The 23,022-nt window shown below is 35.5% G+C and overlaps 1 protein-coding gene across 4 annotated transcripts in view; it reads right to left on the bottom strand.

Annotated features, from left to right (window-relative positions):
* LOC5564557 overlaps positions 1-23,022 on the bottom strand; it is a 487,044-nt gene that overhangs the window by 22,140 nt on the left and 441,882 nt on the right. For 2 of the 4 annotated variants that reach the window (XM_021846959.1, XM_021846962.1), the window contains one exon: positions 7,789-7,911. The exons of 1 other annotated variant lie outside the window; for it this stretch is intronic. In XM_021846959.1, the coding sequence (XP_021702651.1) occupies positions 7,789-7,911 (123 nt within the window). Of the gene's footprint in view, positions 1-7,778; positions 7,912-23,022 lie in introns of all 4 variants that reach the window. One more of the 4 variants, XM_021846961.1, reaches the window with a different exon arrangement.

The raw sequence follows: 23,022 nt of genomic DNA, 5'->3' as shown, positions 1-23,022 counted from the left end.
CGGATTTTTGAAGGGGGGGGGGGTGACATTAAAAAAATATATATATTTGTATCAGCCTTATTATACCAATTATTTATCTTTATCAATATTTCAGCTAAACTTCATTATTGTTCCCCATACTGAAATAATCTTACACAACCTATAATGAAACTGTTAAATAATAAAAATAACCTTTCTTCAAATTACCGAATTCTTAAGAAAATTGAATGATAGAACAATTTCGATAACATCAAGAGCATTGATATATCAAAACAAATCGATGAGTTGATTGGGTGAAGATTTCCTGCAACATTGAAAGCATAATTCACGGAATAAATATCTTGTTTTAATGTTAATATTCATCATAACGATTTTTTTTTATAATGCTCTAACAGAAAATATGAATAAAACTAAAACAAAGTTTTCCAAGCCGTTAAAGCATCGATTATTTATTAATTTAAATTACTTTCAATTTGTTTATTTATAAATTTATTTATTTAGACATGTATACAATGTTACATAATTATTTAAGGCTTATGTTAATGTTACATAATTATTTTAGGCTTAAAAAATCTGTTGGATTGCATTTATTTATAAAATCTAAAATTTCTTTGAAGTTTTTCAATCTTTTCAATTTTTTCAGCTCCTCTCAATTTACCGAAGTGATTCAAAATGCTACTTCCACTAGCTAGGACCCTTCCCTCCCCCTTGTCACACATCGTCACAAATTCATGAAGCCCCCCTCCCCCCTAAAAAAGCTACGTCATTTATGGACGACCCCTAAAGTATTATTCGTGCTATGTCCAAGAAAACTTATTATGTGCTTTTGAAATAATGATTCCTAAGTGCCAAGAGCCTAAGCAAATGAGTGACGATTTTAGAACTGATCGCACGGTTCATTGTTATACTCATTTTACGCAAATTCCCTTTTTTAAGGACTTCTGTTATTACATGTTGGGAAGCTGATAATGAGCTGCTGAAATAACGTTTTATACGTGACAACGATTCTACGCCATTATCCCGAATGGCATTTCCCCGAATCCCATCACCCCGAATTCCATTACCCCGAATGTACCTTTACTCCGAATTCCATCACCCCGAATGCTATTTCCCCGAATTCACAATTATCTTGACATGATGATATTGATTACATTTCCCAATGATTTTGGAATTCGGGGTAATGTCATTCGGGGTGATGGGTCGGTCGGTTATATAAACAGTTAAACTTTATAAAAAGTTGAAATTCCTTTTTCTAAGTGACAAAATTTTTTTTCAGTGTATATTTTTTTCTTGTAGGCCAAACGGTTCACTACAACTTCTTCATAGAACATTTTTCCATTAAATCAACAGTTTCGTAGTTAGAATTTTTAAAATAAGTTGCATGCTAAAAATTATAGGCCATTTTCAAAAGTTACTCCTGAGTCAAAATGATCAATTTTTCTATGGAAAATGGAGATATATGGATAATGTTGCGATAGATTTTTGGTGAAACTGGCAATACTTACCTTGTTGTATGTAGATATATAAAACTGTATTGAAGTGGATTAGTTGTGAATTGGAATAGAGTAAGAAATGGTGGCGAGTTTATTCCTCAGGGAAAATTGAAGTAAAACTAGAATGTAAGTTATTCTAAAGTAAAAGAATTATGTAATATTTCCAATAAATTTAAGCTTTGAAGCTGTGTACTATGAACACTGCTCTCGATAGGTTTTTATTCGAATCCGAAGAAACGGTTCCCAATAGATAAATTAGGCATAATAACGAACCTCCTTGCGATCAGTTTCTATTCCTATTTGCTTAGGCTCTTGACACTTACAAATCGTTATTTCAATAGCTTTACAATTGCGAATAAAATAGAAAATGTGGGTAGAATAAGCATTTCAACAATCCGTTCGCTCAGTTTGAATTACTGCACTCACTTTTTTGACTGTTGTTGCTTGGATTACGCTACCGGCTTAGAGAATTTTTTTTGCATATCTTAAAAGAAGTCCAATCAAGAATCAGATACATATGGAGAATTTGTGACGCTTGTGATAACTTTTAATTCCAGTACTCATTTCTTTCGACTATAATTGACTATACTGCCCATAACTGCATAACAGTCACATTCGACATTTTTGACAAATTGGAGTTAATACCGGGGAGAGTCATCAAATGATAAATATTTTCGATCAACTTACTAAAATCTGTGAGTTTGTTCTAGAAAATTCGAAAAAAATACCAAGTTGTTTTGTCACACTGGCAAATGTAACCGCATAACAGTCACATTGAGATTATACATGAGCCTCATAATGTAGTAGCAACGAAATTTATATCAGAATAATTTTCTGTCTATTCACCCAATATGCGGTATGAGTTGTGCAAAATTTTAGCCTCAAATAAGCTCTTTTGAATTCTTAATGATTTTTTGAAATTTTAGTTTCCTCCCATACTGCAGTAAAATACAAACTTGGTACCCCATTTACTCAATGCCTACTTTTGTCGAATGTTACAAATATGCAGTTATGGGCAGTATAAGACGTTTACAATAAATTTTCTTGCTCATGATATGAGAAATATTACCAAAACCTGATAAAATGGGGGATTTGGATAAAAATATAGGCATGTTACCAATCCGTGTGACCAGCTTTAATTCCCAAATTCACTTCTTTATACTGTCTGATAATTTGAGGAATTTGGGTAAAATAAAAATGCTACCGATCCGTGTGGCCAGTTTTAATTCATGCACTTCCTCCTCTAGACTATTATCACTTAGAAAACATTATGTAAATAGATAATAAACGGTTTCCCTGCATATAATATTATAAAACACATAAAAAACCTGATATAATGAAGAATTTGGGTAAAATGGGCATGATAACTATCCGTGTGGTCAGGTCCAACTCATGTACTCGCATCTTTACATTCCTTTTATCTAACAAACGTAATTTGAACAGCTCATAAACAGTTTCCATACATATAATATAAGAAATCCTATCAAAACCTGATAAATTGGGGAATTCGGGTAAAACGAGCATAATACCTATCCAAGAGGTCAGTTAATTTCTTGCACTCCCTTATCTAGACTATTATCGCTATGTAAACATTACGCCGAGAACTTATAAACTGTTTCCCTGCCTATAATAAGGTAAATTTCATGAAAAAAAACTCATAAAAATGGGGAATTTGGGCGAAATGGGCATGTTGACGATCCGTGCGGTCAGTTTCAACACCTGCTTTTATCTGCTCAGACTGTTATCGCTTAGAAAATATTGTTCCAATAGATCACAAACAGTTTTTCTGCTTATAATATGAAAAATCCTATCAAAAACCTGATAAATTGGGGAATTCGGGTAAAACGAGCTTGACACTGATCCGTGCGGTCAGTTTTAATTCATGCACTTTCTTCTCTAGGCTATTACCGCTTAGAAAGCGTTATGTCAATAGCTGATAAACGGTTTTCCTGCTTATAATGTGATAAATCGCATGGAAAAAGCTGATAAAATGGGGAATTTGGGTGAAATGAGCATGATAACGATCCGTGCGGTCAGCATAGACTCATGCACTCGCCTAATCAGACTGTTATCGCTTAAAAATGTTATTTCAATAGCTAATTAACAGTTTCCACCCATATAGTATGAGAAATCCTATCAAAAACCTGATAAATGGGGGAATTCGGGTAAAATGAGCTCGGTACCGATCCGTGCGGTCAGTTTTAATTCATGCACTCGCTTTTCTAGGCTATTACCGCTTAGAAAACGTTATGTCAATAGCTAATAAACGGTTTACCTGCTTATAATATGATAAATTATATGAAAAAGTTGATAAAATGGGGAAATTGGGTGAAATGGGCATGATAACTATCCGTGCGGTCAGGTCAAACTTCTGCATCCACATCTTCATATTCTTATCGTTTGAAAATCGTCATTTCAATAGCTCATACACAGTTTCCCTGCATATAATGTGAGAAATCCTATCAAATACCTAATAAAAATGGGGAATTCGGGTAAAATGGGCATGATAACGATCCGTGCGGCCATCAGAACCAGTTTCATTCGATTCCTTAGACATTTTTACATAAGATACAGGTATTTTCTCAAGGATTACTCGTTGCGTTCAGAAGATACAGAATTCTTCGTCGGTTTGTTACCTTTTTTTCCCACTGTGCAATGGGTCGCGACGTTCTCAAACGACCGATAGTTGTTAAACTTCCACTCGGCTGGTTGGCCGTAAACCACGATTCATAATTAAAAACAAGTATTTATCGAGCAACGGACTCATGTTCCGTAACCGTTGATATATATAGAAAGCGTTGTGTTTGGATGGGCATCTAATTCTTCCGAAAGAGGTGCACTTTGCGAAAGAGGACCACGTGATTATTGAGCTGAAATCGAATTCAGGTTAACTTCTGCGTTCATGAGTCCTCTCATGGCGTAGTGGTTAACGCGCCCCAACTAGAGATCGGGGAGTCGTGAGTTCGATTCTCACTGAGAAGACGTGTAACTTTTTCGCAAATCTTCACATCAATTTGTCCATCTAATCCAATTGCAAATTATATGTAATGTTTAGCTTTTCGGTAGTTGTTAAACTTCCACTCGGCTGGTTGGCCGTAAACCACGATTCATAATTAAAACAAGTATTTATCGAGCAACGGACTCATGTTCCGTAACCGGTCGTTTGAGAACGTCGCGACCCATTGGAAGCCCACACAATAGAAACCTCAGCCAGCGCAGTTGCTGGCTAGTGTAGTGTGCTATTCCTATATCTAAAAAACAATGCGCTCTCGGGCTAGGCATTGGATATATATAGAAAGCGTTGTGTTTGGATGGGCATCTAATTCTTCCGAAAGAGGTGCACTTTGCGAAAGAGGACCACGTGATTATTGAGCTGAAATCGAATTCAGGTTAACTTCTGCGTTCATGAGTCCTCTCATGGCGTAGTGGTTAACGCGCCCCAACTAGAGATCGGGGAGTCGTGAGTTCGATTCTCACTGAGAAGACGTGTAACTTTTTCGCAAATCTTCACATCAATTTGTCCATCTAATCCAATTGCAAATTATATGTAATGTTTAGCTTTTCGGTAGTTGTTAAACTTCCACTCGGCTGGTTGGCCGTAAACCACGATTCATAATTAAAACAAGTATCCATGCATTATTGTCTGCACTCAGGCAAATAAATTAACGAATTTCATAAATTTTCCCTTATGAAGCATTGAAAAATGTATAAAAACCTATTTCAAAAGGCTATTATGGATTTCATACCGTTGAAATGATAACCATAATTGATAACATAGTTAATTATAATGAACGTTCACAAATTTCATTGCGCGCCTTATGATTTCCATGGTTTATGGACAAAAGGTCGAAAGACAAAAGGTCGAAAGGACAGAAGGTCGAAAGACAAAAGGTCGAAAGGACAAAAGGTCGAAAATCATTTGCATGGTGGGAAATTTTTCCTTCTTTGAAAAAAGATTTTCGACCTTTTGTCCCTTCTTTTTTGTTCTTCGACCTTTTGTCCTTTCGACCTTTTGTCTTTCGACCTTCTGTCCTTTCGACCTTTTGTCTTTCGACCTTTTGTCATAGATTCCTCATCAGTGTGAAAAACTCATAAGGTTGTTATTATGAAAATATGCAAATGGAAGCATAATTGGACGCTGATTGCGGATTGATTTGCTGAAGCATCATATTTTTTTTAGAATATTCTAAAAGGTAATAAGTTGGTAATTTTTCAGAGGATTTGAAATTAATACGGATTTGAATTTTCAGGTATAATTCCATTGACAGAACAGTTATTCGACTGGAGAGCAGCATAATCGTTGACATTCCACAAACTGCAGTCAACTTTTTTAGAAGTCTAGTTATGAGGAAGGAACTACGGCAATGGATGATCGTGAAAATAAAAAAAAAAAACAAATGAACAAATATACAGATTATTAAAAAGAGAGTAATGGTTCAATTCATATTACATTGATATCTAGTTTGCCTTGGAAAATGGCTTAACTAACGTTAAAAATCGAATTTTCATTTTTCGCCGCATCACTGCTCGATATTCAATAGTACCATATAGTACTTTATTGCATAATACTGCATTATTATTCGAGCAGTAACATGACAAAGTAGGTAGAAATTCGATTTCTGCACGTTAGGTAATCAATAACCTTATATTTAGTAAATTAACGTATTGGAATTCCTGTAAATATTTAGAATGGAATGTATAGTCCACGAGGTATACAAAATGAATGCAGAAATAATAATTAGTGTTATAAAAAGTAATGAAGTTTATACAACTGAAAGAAGAAATTCTTAAAATATCATATTAATATTCATAAGGCTGTTTTATGAAATAAGCAAGACACCACATTGGTATGATTCAGTTCAATTCATAAGGTGAATCAATGATAACATACCTATTTCTTGTGGCAAATAAACATAAGGGGAAACAATGGATATTCGTAGTACTTTTGCCTGAGTGTGTGACAAAATATTTCCTACTTTCAAAGTTAAATCCTGATATAGAAACCATTCAGGCGTGGAAAATATGTCAAAGAAAAAAGCACCAAAAACAAAAATAGATATTCCTTATTGAAAATTCGTCAAGAAAAGGAGTTTAAATTCAAAGTCTCTTCTTTTTCTTCTTATTTAGCCTTTCTGATGACCATTTGTCCCTTCGATTTGTTGTTTTTCGTCATAGATTAACCTAGTTTCACATATTACGTAATTTCCATAAACACTGTATGCTTGACACTGGAAACTTCATTGCTGAAAAGAGTTGTACACTACGCATTCATGAACAAATCAGTATGTATAGAAAAGGTAGATTTTTAAACATGATAGACACGGTAGAAAGAGTTCAAACATTAAAACTAAAAAACAACAGTTGAAAGTAAAACACAAATAACAAAGAAGTTGAACCAATACGATTGAATAATGCAAACAGTAATACACGAGCACCATACAAGACAAACATAAACTGCTTTAAATGGATCAAGCTTAAATGATTGAAAGAAAACAGCGCTTTTTTCGTTTGCTTAGCATTTTATCAGTTTTTAATTAATGCATTTCGGTTTATTGACAACTTGGCATACGATTTATACTTAGTCTAGCATCATTCTCTCGAAGTAGAATATTTATTTCTTAGTTTTTAATGATTTTGGATAGTTTGGAGTTCAACAATTAGATAACAACTAGTCCTATCTTTGGCTAAATGAAGTAACAGATGTACATCGAAACATCGAACAAATGTAAGATTAAACATTTTGGAAAAAAAGAAATTATTTACAATCACAACTAGCGGCTATCTATCTTAAATGCTACATAGGACCGGGAATGGTTAATGCAAATGGTAATACGGATTACGAAACTTCTAAAGTTACGATAAGCCCCTACAAACTTCGCATACAATTGTATAACGCATATGAACCTGATCTGATACAGCAACATGAGTTTCGATAAGGCATCCATATGATTGCTCAAGCATTTGAGATGAAAATATGTTTACAGCACATAGCTATGGAAAAGGAAAGGGTACAACAACATCCAATTGATAACTATCTAGATCCGACCTAGAATATGAATCTCTAGCGTACATTTCTTAAGTCTTTTGATTTTGTTTCCTAAAGTTTTTGCTACCCTAAATTAAAAAATAAGCTAACAACCGTTCCAAGAGGCGGAACCACAACGATTCGAGCGACGCATTCAGCTATAGTTTGCAACAACTTTGAGAGTAGAATTTTGATTTGCCGTTTAGAATCATAGTTTGATAAGTTGGATGCACGTTTAGCGGGTTTGTTTTAGTTCCATTGATAGTTGGAGTAAAACTTACAGGTTCATACCTGAGGACCTGTGAGTGACGGTCGGTAAGCCCAGCAGCGAGGCGAGCACGTCTTCGAGGGTCGCTGATCCGGGCGATTGCAGATGGTCCGGTGGCAGGGAGAAAGTCGGAACCGTCGGAGTCACTGTGGAACGTGATGCGTGATTGAACGTTGGGCGGCAGGGATTTAAGGAATTGGGAGGGTTTCGGAAATGGTTGACGATGCGGTTTGCGGTTCAGTTTGTAACAATGTGAAACGTGAGAGAGCCGATGATTCGGAATGTGAGGAAGGAAGTGAATGGAAAATACAAAAAACCGTTATGAGAAGGTGGAACACCGTGATAAAAGTTTGTTGGTTGTTTGTTGTGGATGTTTTAGTTAGCATCTTCTAAGCGCAAATAAAAATAAAATAATTATCAAGTCAAAAGATGCTTGAGTGGGAGGCAATAAAGGAAATAAAGAGAAACTTTTCACTGTAAAGGATTCTGATCAATTCTACTAACTTGCCAAGTTTGATGGAGATCTTCTTTAGCTTGTGCATAAAAGATAAAAGTAATGATTCCTCAACATTTTTTATCCTTTAGATTTTTCCTGGCGTCAATACTCTAAAGTAACAGAGCCTGTTTCTCAGCAGCAGTATTCTTATAAGTAATTCCACAGTTATCAATTGAAAGCTATTTAAGCCTATGGATTCGTCCATAAGCCAGTTATTTTTTTCTAATTTTTTAAGGCTAAGTAGCCCGTCATTCGTTTTGGCAACAATGATGACTTTCCAACTTGCATTCCAAAGTGATAAAACTCAGCCTTGATAGTTTATATTGACTTGAAAAAGTATCACTGTACGCGTTAACATGCATAAAGTATGCTGGTACTTTTTCAGGTGTGTCAGTGCAAAACCAACTGATTTTCTTTGATTCGAAATCATGAGATGAATTGGCAACAATCAGCGCATACAAATTTCAATGGCGGCCTACTTCGCCTTCGTCGAAAACAAGCTTCAAAATGCACTTACTTTTACTAGTAGTTCCAATCACCACCACTACCAGATTAAACTCATGTATCAGCTTCCCAGACTATTTTACTCTTCTATAATTATGAAATGATGGTAAATGACAATGCGTACCATTGGTACTTTGCGTATCTGCAGGTATAAAACATACCCCATTTGTGGTCCTTGGCCTCTTGTCCAGTAACTCCTATCCCTACCTCCCCATGGTGTAACCGTAGGGAAGATTGGGTAACCAACCCCGATGGGACCTTGGTCGTATGCTGACAGGGAAGGGAGGCTCCTCGCTTCTGAGGGTGTAGCTTATCAGAGCGTCTGTTCTCCATGATAGGAGTGGCTGATCATCGTCCTAGTGCCAGCGTAGGACTCTAAACAGTGCTGTGCACGGTGGTCCTCCAGCGAGACAGGGGTTTGGTGACAAGCCAGCCTTAAAAATCATCAGTACAGGAAGCACACAGTGTAAATTCGCACCGGAACAATCGGCATAGACCCAGGCATAATTATTTGCAAAATGGGAATTTTTGATGAACATGGGGAATTGTTAGATCCTGTCTTTCAGTAATAAAGTCATCCCACAGTTATGAATAGCACACAGATATGGATCAGAATTGAATTTAACAGAGAATATCACACAAAATAGAGCGGCTATTACGCAGATCATATTTTACTAAGCTCATTTTCCCTGTTCTTGGAAAATAAAATGTCTACCATATTCCTAGAAACGTTGAATCATATCTTCTGTGTTAGTGAAAACATGCTTTTTGGCATTTCTTTTGAAATCGCCTTATCTTTGATTCATAACTGTGGTATGGTTTTCAATACCCCACAGATGAGCAATTCTCGCTGAAACCAGGCCGCCATCGGCACCCATCGTTAGAATTACAATTTTATGTCACTGATCGCTAGTTTTCGATAAAACTTCAGGGTGGTCCTTTCTGTTTTCTCAAATTGGTGGACCCCTCGTACGCCAGCTAGCTAAACAGTTTGCGAAAAAGCCCATTTTTTGATAAATATAGGGTATTTCTTCACGTGATATGTCTCATATTTCACTTGGAACACATAGCAAACTTAGTGGCATCGGATAGAGAAAGGATATAGCTTTCATTTAAAGTTAAAAAAAAAATTGGCGGCCATTTTGAATTTGGCCGCCATCTTGAATTTTGTTAGAAAAATCTCTTTTTCACCATTAGCGCACCGCTCGTTTTGAATTTTTAGATCACCATCAGAAAGCTGAGGAAAAATTGCGTAAGATAGGCTATAGAAACTAGATGAGCAATGGTATTTACCCTATGAAATGAACGATTTTCTAAATCATGTTCTACGATTTTGACGTATGGGATGGTACACAAATTATGTCACGCTAAATTTCTACTTTTTTGACCACCCCCCCCTTGTCACGAGTTTGTATGAGTCCTCCGAAATTTTTGTAAGGCTTGTCACGCTTGGCTTGACCACCTCCCCCCCCCTCGGAGCGTGACGTAATTTGTGCATGACCCCTATATGGCGAGTACAATCAATGCAAACATTATTTTTTGAATAACAAAGAAACAAGTTTCCAATCGTTGGTGTTTCATTCGAGTTGAGTGTCCACCTAGTTTCTATAGCCTATCTTACGCCATTTTTCCTCAGCTTTCTGATGGTGATCTCAGAATTTAAAACGAGCGGTGCGCTAATGGTGAAAAAGAGATTTTTCTAACAAAATTCAACTTCAACTTTAAATGAAAGCTATATCCTTTCTCTATACGATGCCACTAAGTTTGCTATGTGTTCCAAGCGAAATATGAGACATATCACGTGAAAAAAAACCCTATATTTATAAAAAAAATGGGCTTTTTCGCAAACTGCTTAGCTAGCTGGCGTACGAGGGGTCCACCAATTTGAGAAAACAAAAAGGACAACCCTTAAGTTTTATCGAAAACCAGCGATCAGTGACATAAAATTGTAATTCTAACGATGGGTGTCGATGGCGGCCTGGTTTCAGCGAGAATTGCTCATCTGTGGGGTATTGAAAACCATACCACAGTTATGAATCAAAGATAAGGCGATTTCAAAAGAAATGCCAAAAAGCATGTTTTCACTAACACTCCATTCATTTATCTCGCAGATGAATTGCTGTTATAGTGTGTTGATCCATAATATGAGTCAGTTTGATTCATAATTAGGAACCACCACGACAACGGTTGTAATTTGTATCGAAATCGACACTTTTTCGTAAATTAATGCAAATTTTGTGCTGCATTCCTTGAAGCAACTGTATTCCGCAGTGCCAAGGAGGTGATCCGATTTTGTACAGCGTCACCATGATTTTTAATCACTTTTTGTTGTATAAAATTAGTTGATCCATAACTGTGGGGTAACTGTAATTTAACATCAGAGATCTACGCAACTAGGGTTGTCATGTCTATTACGACTTAATCCAGCCGCCGGTGTTTAAAAAAACTGAAATTCGTAGACACAAAAGTCCATTTGGATAAAGTGAGATGTAAATTGTGAAAAATAATAGAATCGTTCTGGTGGGCTTCGATCCCACGACCCCCAATACGCTAGACTGGGCGCGTTAAACAGCTACGCCACAGAACGGGTAACAACTCTTGGTTTCAGGTTGACCTATTGCACTGCAGAAGCGTCAGCTGGTGGAGCAACTAATCGAGTTGAAATTTTGAGAGAGCTTTCTCTTACCCTAAGGCACATGTCAAGGGGATACCAACTTCCTCACGGCCGAAAAACCAATAAATGTTAATTAAAATGTAGAACGAAGTATGTTACTTGTTAGTAATTGTGAATAAATTATGATGCCATTATAATGTAATCTACTGGTCGAGTTGATACCTCCGGGAGAAATTTTATGAAACTCTGAGATACCTTCTGATTCATTGGTGTCTTTCAGCAGAATGTTTAGGCAAATTGGGAATGCGTTAAGGAAAAATTCTTATATTATTTATGCATTAGAGACTATGAGTTCAAAAAGATTATCAATAAATATTCGGATGTTGGAAAACTGACAAAAATTCTGAAATTGTTTTTGAATTGTGAGTGAATAAGTGAAAAGATTTAACACTGTTTTAAAAAGATATGCTAGTCAATATAAAAATTGAATCAATCGTCCAAATGAAGCAGTGTAAAACTGACTGGAAATGCTCGTTTTTTATAAATGAGCAATTCTCGCTTAAACCAGGCCGCCATCGGCACCCATCGTTAGAATTCTAATTTTATGTCACTGATCGCTAATTTTCGATAAAACTTAAGGATGGTCCTTTCTGTTTTCTCGAATTGGTGGACCTCTCGTACGCCAGCTAGCTAAACAGTTTGCGAAAAAGCCCATTTTTTAATAAATCTTGGGTATTTCTTCACAGGATATGTCTCATATTTCGCTTGGAACACATAGCAAACTTAGTGGCATCGTATAGAGAAAGGATATAGCTTTCATTTAAACTTTAAAAAAAATTTGGCGGCCATTTTGAATTTTGTTAGAAAAATATATTTTTCACCATTAGCGCACCGCTAGTTTTGAATTCTGAGATCACCATCAGAAAGCTGAGGAAAAATTGCGTAAGATAGGCTACAGAAACAAGGTGAGCAATAGTATTTACCCTATCAAATGAACGATTTTCTAAATCATGTTCTACGATTTTGACGTATATGGCGATTGCAATCAATAAAAACATCATTTTTTGTACAACAAAGAAACAATTTTTCAACCTTTGGTGTCTTATTCGAGTCGAATAAAGAATAAGAATATTATTTTAGTGAAAAAATCTGGCGGCCATCTTGGATTTTGACGCCATCTTGATTTTAGGTAATAGAATTAATTTTTCACCTTAATAGCACTCAGGATGTCGAATTTAGAGGCTACCAATAAAAAAGTTACGTATACTATTCTTCTTATTATTCTTCATTTTACTGACGTTACGTCCCTACTGGAACCGAGCCTGATACTCAGCTTTATTAGTTATAAATCCAGGTTATTAAACAGGAATTTTTTTTTAATGCGATTTCTGACAACAGAATAATTCTTCGACATATCTGTGAATTCAGTAATAATGAATAAATAAATTCAATAAATGAAAACCGTAAAAAAACATTGATTGTATTAAACAAACATTTTTTTACCCTATGCATTGTTGTTCATTGTATGAAGTTTATAGATTGCGTGTCGGGACATTAGTAAGCCTTGTGGTAATATCTGTAGTTCTAACGTAAAACATTGACAAAAATGTATTAATTTATAATAAAAGTCTTAAATTTTGAAGCAAAAAACATCCTTGATTTTCTAAGTCATAAATTATCGTTTTTAGTACCGCCCAACATGCATGTGAAAAATAGCGAAATTGAATGATGAGAAGCAGGTTTTGTTCTAATGGGGACGTAATGCAGAAAGGCAGGTGTATAATTTCGAGGTTAGAAACACTGGCGGCCATCTTGGCTTTCGACGCCATCTTGATTTTTAGCAGTTGCATGATTTTTACCATCTCAGTGCTCATCATGTTTAATTATAAGGCCTCCGTTAAAAAAAAACAATCAGATTCTATCTTTCTTATCTTATCTCAGCTGTTCAACTGATTGTTCATTTGTATCAATGGTTTTAGACCAAATAAATGAAAGAAATGATGCTATTTTACAACTCGAAGATATGCTGAAGAATCATTCAGGTAGCAAATAAGCGTTTAAAAATCCTATTTGATTATTTGTTTTTAAAACTAGTCAAGCTGAAGGGCTGGCTCTGTTCCAGTAGGGACGTAACGTGAGTAAAAAGAAGAACAAGAAGAAGAATAAGTGTAACGGTAGCATTGAAATTCAACATGTTGAGTGCTATCAAGGTGAAAACTGATTCTACTACTTAAAACCAAGATGGCGTCAAAATCCAAGATGGCCGCCAGATTTTTTCACTCATATTAATACTCCTATTATTCATCTGTCTCAAATAATACACCAACGATTGAAAACTTGCTTCTTTGTTGTACAAAAAATTTTGTTTGCATTGATTGCACTCGCCATATACGTCAAAATAGTAGAACATGATTTAGAAAATCGTTCATATCATAGGGTAAAAACCTTTGCTCACCTAGTTTTTGTAGCCTATCTTACGCAATTTTTCCCCAGCTTTCTGATGGTGATCTCAGAATTCAAAACTAGCGGTGCGCTAATGGTGAAAAATCGATTTTTCTAACAAAATTCAAAATGGCGGCCAAATTAAAAATGGACGCCAAAATTTTTTTTAACTTTAAATGAAAGCTATATCCTTTCTGTATACGACGCCACTAAATTTGCTATGTGTTCCAAGCGAAATATGAGACATATCCCGTGAAGAAATACCCAAGAAATATCAAAAAATGGGCTTTTTCGCAAACTGTTCAGTTAGCTGGCGTACGAGGGGTCCACCAATTCGAGAAAACAGAAAGGACCACCCTTAAGTTTTATTGAAAACTAGCGATCAGTGACATAAAATTGGAATTCTAACGATCGGTGCCGATGGCGGCCTGGTTTCAGCGAGAATTGCTCAAATCTCGTTTTCTGAAAGAATACATGTCTCAATAAAAAATTCTAACTATGAGTAATTTCTTGATAGTTAGAAATTGACTAAAACTTTTTAGATTTTTTAAACTTAAGCAACTATTTCTGAATAAATGGTGAAATGTTTAATAATTTACAAGTAGGATCTTTTTTTAGAAATATCTACGAATAATTGATCCAAATTTCCTCCTCAGTTCTACACACAAATTTTCAGTGATTCATCCACAAATATTAACCATGATTCTTGTGCGGAGGATTGGCCACCATAGATCTACAAACAAATCAAGAAATTTAACAGGGATATTCTAACAGTTATAAGAAATTTATGTTCCACATTTTTTTCAGCAATTCCACCAATATTCTACCGCAATGCTTTCATGAAAAATAAATTATATACATATTTTCCACAAATCCCACTAGAAGTTCCTCAACAAATTTCTTCAAAATTTCAAAAAGAAGTTTTATCAAAAATGCTTTATTAGATTCTACTATATATGATAGTTAAATTCTGAAATTTCACCAACATTTGTTTCAACATTCAGAAATTTGTAACAAAAATTATATTGGTTTCGATTGTGTTCAAAAATTTACTATGGATCCAATTTTCTTCTAAATAGTTTTAAAGAATTTCTTCCAAGATACGTCTATAATTTAACTTTGGATTTCACTCGTAATTTGAAAGAGTACTTCCAGTCATAGCTCCAAGATTATTTTTTTCAGATACCTACTCCGTTAAATATTTTCCCAAAAATTTTTGCATAAATGCTACACGAAGTTCTATGTTCATTTGAACTTCGTGTAGCATTTTGGAATCCTTAATTTATAATACCAGTTTTTTATTCAGATAATTCTGTTGAATATTCCTAATGAATCATGATAAAAATAATAAAAATAATTAATAACTTCCCCATGAATGACAAAATGTGTCACGTACGACAATAAGTGCAGGAATTGTCTGTCACCGAGTCACCTTAGTCGTGAATGCTTCTCCAAGCCCTGTCAGAGAGATTCTAGACCATTTTCCCGAATACCATTACCCCGAATGGTCAAGTACCCAGAAAACCAAGACCCTGAGATCCATTACTCCGAATAGTCCGTTACCCCGAAAATTATTGCGATGCAAATTCCAAAACGAGGATTCGATATATGAACACCAATTACATTTAACGGAACATCAACTTGAGGTTAAGCACGTCTTCTCTTGTTCGTTGGAGGTTATTGTCGATCGAATTGTCTCTAATACATATGACAAAGAAAACCTAAAGCTCCGGGAACGGGAAACTTCTCCTCAGTAGGACGAAGTGTTTCCTACTTCAAAATATTCTTAATCAATTGATTTTGATTTGAATTCATGCTCTTGTTATCGAAGATTTATCCTTATTTTAATCATCAGCTATTCTTTAAGGGCAATGTGAGAATCAAAATATGTGTGCATTCGATTTTGTGACAATTAATTATTTTCAAACTGATGGTAATGCTTAAATTGTGTCATTCAATATAACGTTATATTCGGGGTAATGGTTTTCGGGGAGATGGTTTTGTTATAGGACCAAAACCACCCGTTTGGAGTCAGCAATCCACCTCAAGTATCGAGTCCTTGATCCCAGCGTTACTCTCAGTCCCCGCTCCACGTTAAGGCAAGGCACCATTTTATGGAAAAGTGAACAAAGCCTTCTCCAGTGAAATTTTCTCAGCAACAACATTGCCGAAGACCACATTTTGATTGGATGTGTGAATACAGCCATTCCATGAAAAACCGATCTAGTGGGTCTCCGAATTCCGTGAAAATTTGCTATTTTGTTCCTTATCCGAAATAAGGATACACGTATTTTTGGATTTTTTGATTAAGGTGACCATTTCCGAAATATCGCGATTTTGCAAAATTTTTATTTTTAAAACAATTATAACTTTTGAACCGTTCGACCGATTTTCAATCTTTTTGGACGAAATGAAGGCTAAGATTTTGACTTTTCAGGTGTTTTGAAGGCCTTGGGACCAAAGGGGCTATCGCTGTTCGAATTTTTTCTTGAAAGTTCAGAAAATTTTACGTATACTGTCAAATTTTCAGCAATGTATGTTTTTTAGTTTTTAATATGGTCGGCGTTAAGTCAGAGGGGACCAAGTACAAAATCTGTAAAAATTGGATTATTCTTTCAGTAGATGCGAAATCACCTTACCTCCATTTCACTTTGATCAGATTTGATGAATGCTGTAAATTGCGAGAGATATGTAATAAATTTACTTTGGATGATCAATAAAAATCGATAAAAGCGTGCAGTCAGAGTAGACCAAGTGTTTATTGCCATATCAGCAAAAATGTTCAGCGCGCTGAGGAATGCGATGAAATGAAACCATTTCAAGAGATTTGTCAGATTTGATGACATCGAATGATTCTTCTACTCATCTATCAATATAAATTCATAAACATTACTTAATTTGATGCATTTGATTTTGATTTTTGGCCATTTGTCATGTCTTGATGGGTGGTCAGAAATTGCTACAATTTCTGTGCAGACAGAGCGGACCAAGTGTTTAAAAGCAATAAATTGATTGATTATAGCTTTTTTTGAGTCGATTTCCAAGTCCGATAGGAGTTCAGGGTAGTTCTATGACATATGTATGGCATGTCCTAGAACTCGCTAATTAGACAAGTATATTTTGGTCGGTACTCAAGATTTTCACTTGGTCCACTCTGACTGAACGCACATCTGAATATTTCTGGTCTCCAATGCCCTGACCCTGCAAAACCAAGCTATCAAAATGCCACTAATTTAGGGATTGACGATATGGATTATTGAAGAATTTAAGATACGGGTGTCGAAGGGTCTTGATAATCTGTTTATCTTAGAGCAGGACTGCCCAACCTTTTTGGCTCTTTTTCGACATAAATGGTTGGTGCGTTCAGAAGAATAGACCGATATGAACAAAATTAGTCTCAAATGAAAGCTTGGTAGTATATTTGTCTAATCCCTGCTGCAAATTTAAAACTTACATCAATGTCTTTGCTACCGATGCAATAAAGTCCAAAAAATGATCCGGCCCGCGGGCCGGACTGAATTTTTCCCTTGCTTGCATCGCTAGCGAAGAGATTGATAAAAATTTAAAATTTTCAGCATGAATTAGACAGATATACTACAAAGCTTTCATTTGGGACTAATTTTGTTTATATTGGTCTGTTCTTGCGCACGCACCAACCATTTATGTCGAAAAAGAACCAAAAAGGTTGGGCAGGCCTGTCTTAGAGGTATGCACCCAGTTTGACCATGCAAGCATTATATGATTGTTATTTTCCTAGAAATTGTTCAGTCAGAGTGAACCAACTCACTGAACGGTGGTCTTTAGTTCAGTCAGAGTGAACCAAGTACACATAGTCCATCAAAAAATCGTTCTATCCGAGGTTTGGATTATGATTTTTCATGATTATCATTTCACATAATATTGCTTGAAAATAGTACAAAGATGTGTAGAGATATTGAAACAAAATTTTAACGAGGTCAAAAATTACAGAGCGATAGACTTTAAGCCCATTTTCCTCAAAATATGAAAAATGTCACTTGGTCCACTCTGACTTAACGCCGACCATATATATTTTTTTTGAAGATAAAAAATCAGTCATTTTTAATCGGCACACACTGTAGGTCTCAGCGCATTAGATTTGTAATGTTTAAAAAATTCATAACTTTTGAACAGCTTAACCGATTTCCAATATTTTTGTATGAAATGAAAGCTTAAAATTTCAACTATTCAGACAAAATTGAAAAATCTGATAAAAAATTGTTTAAACGTGAAAAAATATAAAAGTTTCATATTTTTTTAGAAATTTTCATATATTTTAATGAGATTTTTTTTTCAAAGTTTTCTATTTTTTTCTATTTTTTATGAAAAGCTGAGACCTTAAGCTTTCATTCAATAAAAAAAGATTGGAAATCGGTTGAGCTGTTCAAAAGTTATGATTTTTTTAAACATTACAAATCTAATGCGCTGAGACCTACAGTGTGTGCCGATGAAAAATGACTGATTTTTTATTCAAAAAAATACATCTCAAAAACTAAAAAACATACATCGCTGAAAATTTGACAGTTTACGTAAAATTTTCTGAACTTTTAAGAAAAAAATGAGAACAGCGATAGCCTGTTCGGTCCCGAGGCCTTCAAAACACGAAAAAACGGAAACTATGAAAAAAACACAATTTTTGTGAAATTTTATATTTTTCCTGAAAAGTCAAAATTTTTAGCCTTCATTTTGTCCATAAAGATTGAAAATCGGTCGAACGGTTCAAAAGTTATAATTTTTTTAAAAATAAAAATTTTGCAGAATCGCGATTTTTCTGGTCACCCTATTTCGGAAATGGTCACCCTAATCAAAAAATCCAAAAATACGTGTAACCTTATTTCGGATAAGGTACAAAACAGCAAATTTTCACGGAATTCGGAGACCCACTAGATCGGTATTTCATGGAATGGCTGAATTTTTTTTTTTTGTTCCGAAGTCTAAATCACGTTGAGATGATCATTCAATTACATTACCGCTCAACGCTCCGTCATCGTAATCATCGTCATCATCGAAACTTCAAAAGCAGTTTTTCTGTTCAAATCTTAAAATTATTCGATGAAAATTTGATCACTGTGTGTCGGGTGGAGAATAGAATACAGTGAACACATTTTCCAGTAAATTTTCTTGATTTTGAACTGCTTTTGAAAGTTCGGAAATCAATGACGGATCCTGCCCCCTTAAGAAAAACACTGCTTTTTTGCAGTAGAACATACCGTTTTGACTCATATTCCGAACACTTAAGGACATTATAAAGCAAAGCCAAATATGGCGCCAGATATGGCACCTACCGCACCTCTTCCCACTTTCACCCCCTTCGCCACGCAACTGGATCGGGCGATCGAGTGCAAGCATATTATGCTAAATAAATTCTCCTTACCTACCTGATTGTGGCATAAAATTGCTACAGCTGGCTCATGCATATACATTGTACCTGCTGAACCTCCGTTTTTCACTTAATTTCATTGGAAACAGTTAATTTTAATGCGTTTTTAGCGCCTTGCTAAAATATGTTTCTTCCAACTTCTGGTTTTATTCTTCTTCGCACCACTCACGTTACACATTTTTCTATGGCATATTTACACACTATTAAAAAATATTCACCGATGAAAATAGAATCACTTGAATCGTTGATTTATCAATTTTCCATCACAACAGTTAAATTCACTGTTTAAAACATTAAGGCCAACAGTGACTTGAAATGCATCTGATTGACATAAATTGGCTGATATTTGTGTAAATTTTCATTCCTTCGCAAAGTCTAACTGTTAGCCGAACACTTGATTGAGCAATTGAGCATGCTACATGTAAACCCACTTTATAATCATGAACAACAAATTATCCTGACGTCCTAGAAAAATGTGGCCTTCGGCAAAGTTGTAGCTGGAAAATTTTCACTTTAGAAGAGTTTGTGAACTAGAATGTTATAACGGAGAGATAGAGGGCTGAATACAAAACGTTAGCGTTTTCTATAGTAATTTCCAAATAAACTACAAATGAATCGCGTGCGCATAGCCAAATTTATTCAGAATCATTTCAAACTTTGCGAAACCCTCTTTGCCACAAAAAAATATTTAAATCACGATAACTTGTTCATTTCTCGATACCTTTTTGACTCAAATTGCGAACACACTCATGTTCCGAACACTCGGTTTTTGTATGGCGATTTGGTTGAAAAGTTTCACTGAAATATGTCACCAAATTTTCAGAAAATGGTAGTCATTTGGAATTCGATTTTAATTATTTTATACTTTTGAAGTTGTAAATATTCGCTAGTTAGAGATCAGTAAAACCTTCCTTAGCCGAGTGGTTATAGTCCGCGGCTACAAAGCAACGCCATGCTGAAGGTGTCTGGGTTCAATTCCCGGTCGGTCCAGGATCGTTTCGTAAAGAAAATTTCCTTGACTTCCCTGGGCATAGAGTATCATCGTGCCTGCCACACGATATACGAATGCGAAAATGGCAACTTTGGCAAAGAAAGCTCTCAGTTAATAACTGTGGAAGTGATCATAAGAACACTAAGCTGAGAAGCCGGCTCTGTCCCAGTAGGGACGTTAATGCCAAGAAGAAGAAGAAGAAGAAGAAGATCAGTAAAACAAGCTCAGAAAGATTTATTTGCGAAATTTTTCATTTGAATACGATTCATTCGTGCTGCTCGGAATTTGAATCAAGGTGTTAGGAATATGAGACAGAATGAACAAACTGTTCGACATTTGAATCAAAATGTTGTTGCATACTTTCACGTAAAATCAATACTAAAATAAATTAAATCAACATTATTATTAGCACACCCAACAACTAACAGTTAGGTTTCGCGAAGAAAATAAAATTGTCACAAATATCATCTAATTCATGCCTTTTAAATGCATTTGAAGTCACGGTTGGCCTTAAGTGTTCGGAATAGTGCACAGAAAAATCTTCAATTTTCAGAATCTGCGTCGGTATCGATCATATTCCTTGCGGGACCATCACTCCCCATACACAATTTCTTTGCCCGCCATTTTGTGTTTAGACAATGAAAAAAAATTGAAACATTGGCTATACAATGTCCGACAACAAGGATTTCTTCTGAAAAAATACAAATCGGTTGAATTGTAAGATATCTCAAAACTACACTGAGAAACACTGCGTTCGATGGATTGAACTTTTGTGACATCGATATTTCATCTGAAATCGCCATAGATTCCGAAAAGTTTCCATACAATTCCGATCTGATGTTCTGGCGTTGCGTATCTCAAGAAACACTGGATAACTGTCCCCATGACTTTCCCCGTGCTAATGAAAGAATAAGAAGAAAAAGCAGGTACAACGTAACTAATAGAAAGCAAGGGATCTGTGAAATCAAGACAACTAAAACACAAAACACGGATGGAAAATAAACTGCGATAATAAATTGTAAAGACCTTTTCGAATTTTATTTAAATAATAATACTTATACAAAATTACAGCTATTGTTTAAATAATAGAATAATAGTTCTATTCTCTTTCTCTCGTAATTACAATATATTAAAACTTAAAACAAATAGCGCGGAAACTAAGAATTAAGGGTAAAATATTACAGTTGGTTATTCCTCGTTTATTAGTTATATGTTGATGACAGTAGTGACAAATGAAAAAAAAAATCATATCATAAGTTCAAATCATAATAGTAACAGTACAACAAATGGTCGTCCCAGATGATGCTCTTGGTATGGGTCTGATTCTTGCGTTTTGTAAGCTATATAGAACGGGATCGACTGACATTGCACTACTCAAAATTCAAAACAGAGGAAAACTCCCAACGCTGACGCATGCAAACGATACGATAACTAGTGTCTAACTAGGTTTGGGTATTACATTCTCAGTTTCACTCAAACTTGCAACTGGAACCTTTTTTTTTCTTAAAGCATACACATTTAGCTACAAGTTAAACACTAACGGAATCTCTACTGGATGTTAGACTTTCTACTGGATGTTCGATCGTTTTTTTTTTCAAATTTCGAGTGGGTTCGTTCGTAATCAATGTTTTCGCTAGGTTCTGGGCTTGGCAACTAAAAAGACTATCAATTTGACTTCATGTGATGCTTGGCGGTAAGGAGTTAAGCACCATCTCCGAATCAGTTTCGCTTTCTACAGTTTTAAGGCACCGCTGGTTACTGATCACCACATGCGAGGACGATTCGAGCTCGTTATTTGGACGGATGATGTGTGCGGTTAGTTCTTTGTATGGGAATCGAAGAAGGTTCGAACGCTGGATGAAAAGTGAGAACTCTACACGGCGCTTCGAATGTGTAGAAACACTTTTCACCACCGAGAAGTATAGCATTGCGCGCGCGGGATGGTCGTTTATTCGCGGATGGGGCCCTCTGGCGGGAAACCAACGCAAGCTTCTGCTGGTTGATGCATGCTCGAATGGTATGGTGAGTTGGTTTCGAAATCGGATGGATGTGGTAGGTAGATGATGTGTCTCGGCTGATGATTAGTATGGTGCGATTTGAATTTTGTTCCCAAAATGGTGTCGATAATCACTTTTGTAGGAATTGGAAGCAAATTGGGAAAAAATGATGGAAGAAGGTCCCACAAATCAAAACGCTCCTTAATTTAATTTGTCATTTAAATAAGAGGAGGTGATTAGTAGAATGATGAATATGACGAATGAGGGAAATCAAAAGTGATTATATGTTGGAAGCTGTGATTTGTAGTTGTCCGGGGTTCGCTTAATCATGAAGTCAAAAAACTAAACCATTACTGTCGTCTATGTAATTGCTATGATTTTATGAGCAGAACAATGCTTCACAATGGTTCTCAATCAATCGTGTTTTTTTTACAATTTGCCAAACGATAACGGCTATCGTTTTACGCCTAAGCCTGCCTTAAGATAGAACTATACAAAATATTGTTTTCTCAAATGTTTCACAATGTTCGAGTTTGTATACGTTTGATCCCTATTGGTTTTAGTCAATAATCTGAAATGCATTTATAATGCAAAAACTTGCGTTAGCTTGATGCTTAGAAAATTTAGCTGAGCAAAATGTTTGCCGACATATGGAAGCAGATATCCGAAAATAGATTTGAAATTGTACTGACAAAATCTCGTTCCGACCGCTTTGTCTAAGCTGTACTTGATCCGAAAAAAAGCCGAAAGTAACTCGAACTAAAACCAAAAAAAAATAACTAAACCTAGATAAATTTCCGATTAGCGCCTCGCAT

Source organism: Aedes aegypti, chromosome 2 (assembly GCF_002204515.2).
Source record: "Aedes aegypti strain LVP_AGWG chromosome 2, AaegL5.0 Primary Assembly, whole genome shotgun sequence".
Taxonomy (NCBI): domain Eukaryota; kingdom Metazoa; phylum Arthropoda; class Insecta; order Diptera; family Culicidae; genus Aedes; species Aedes aegypti.
Note: the sequence above shows the minus strand (reverse complement) of the source record. Positions and strands in the feature narration are given on the sequence as shown.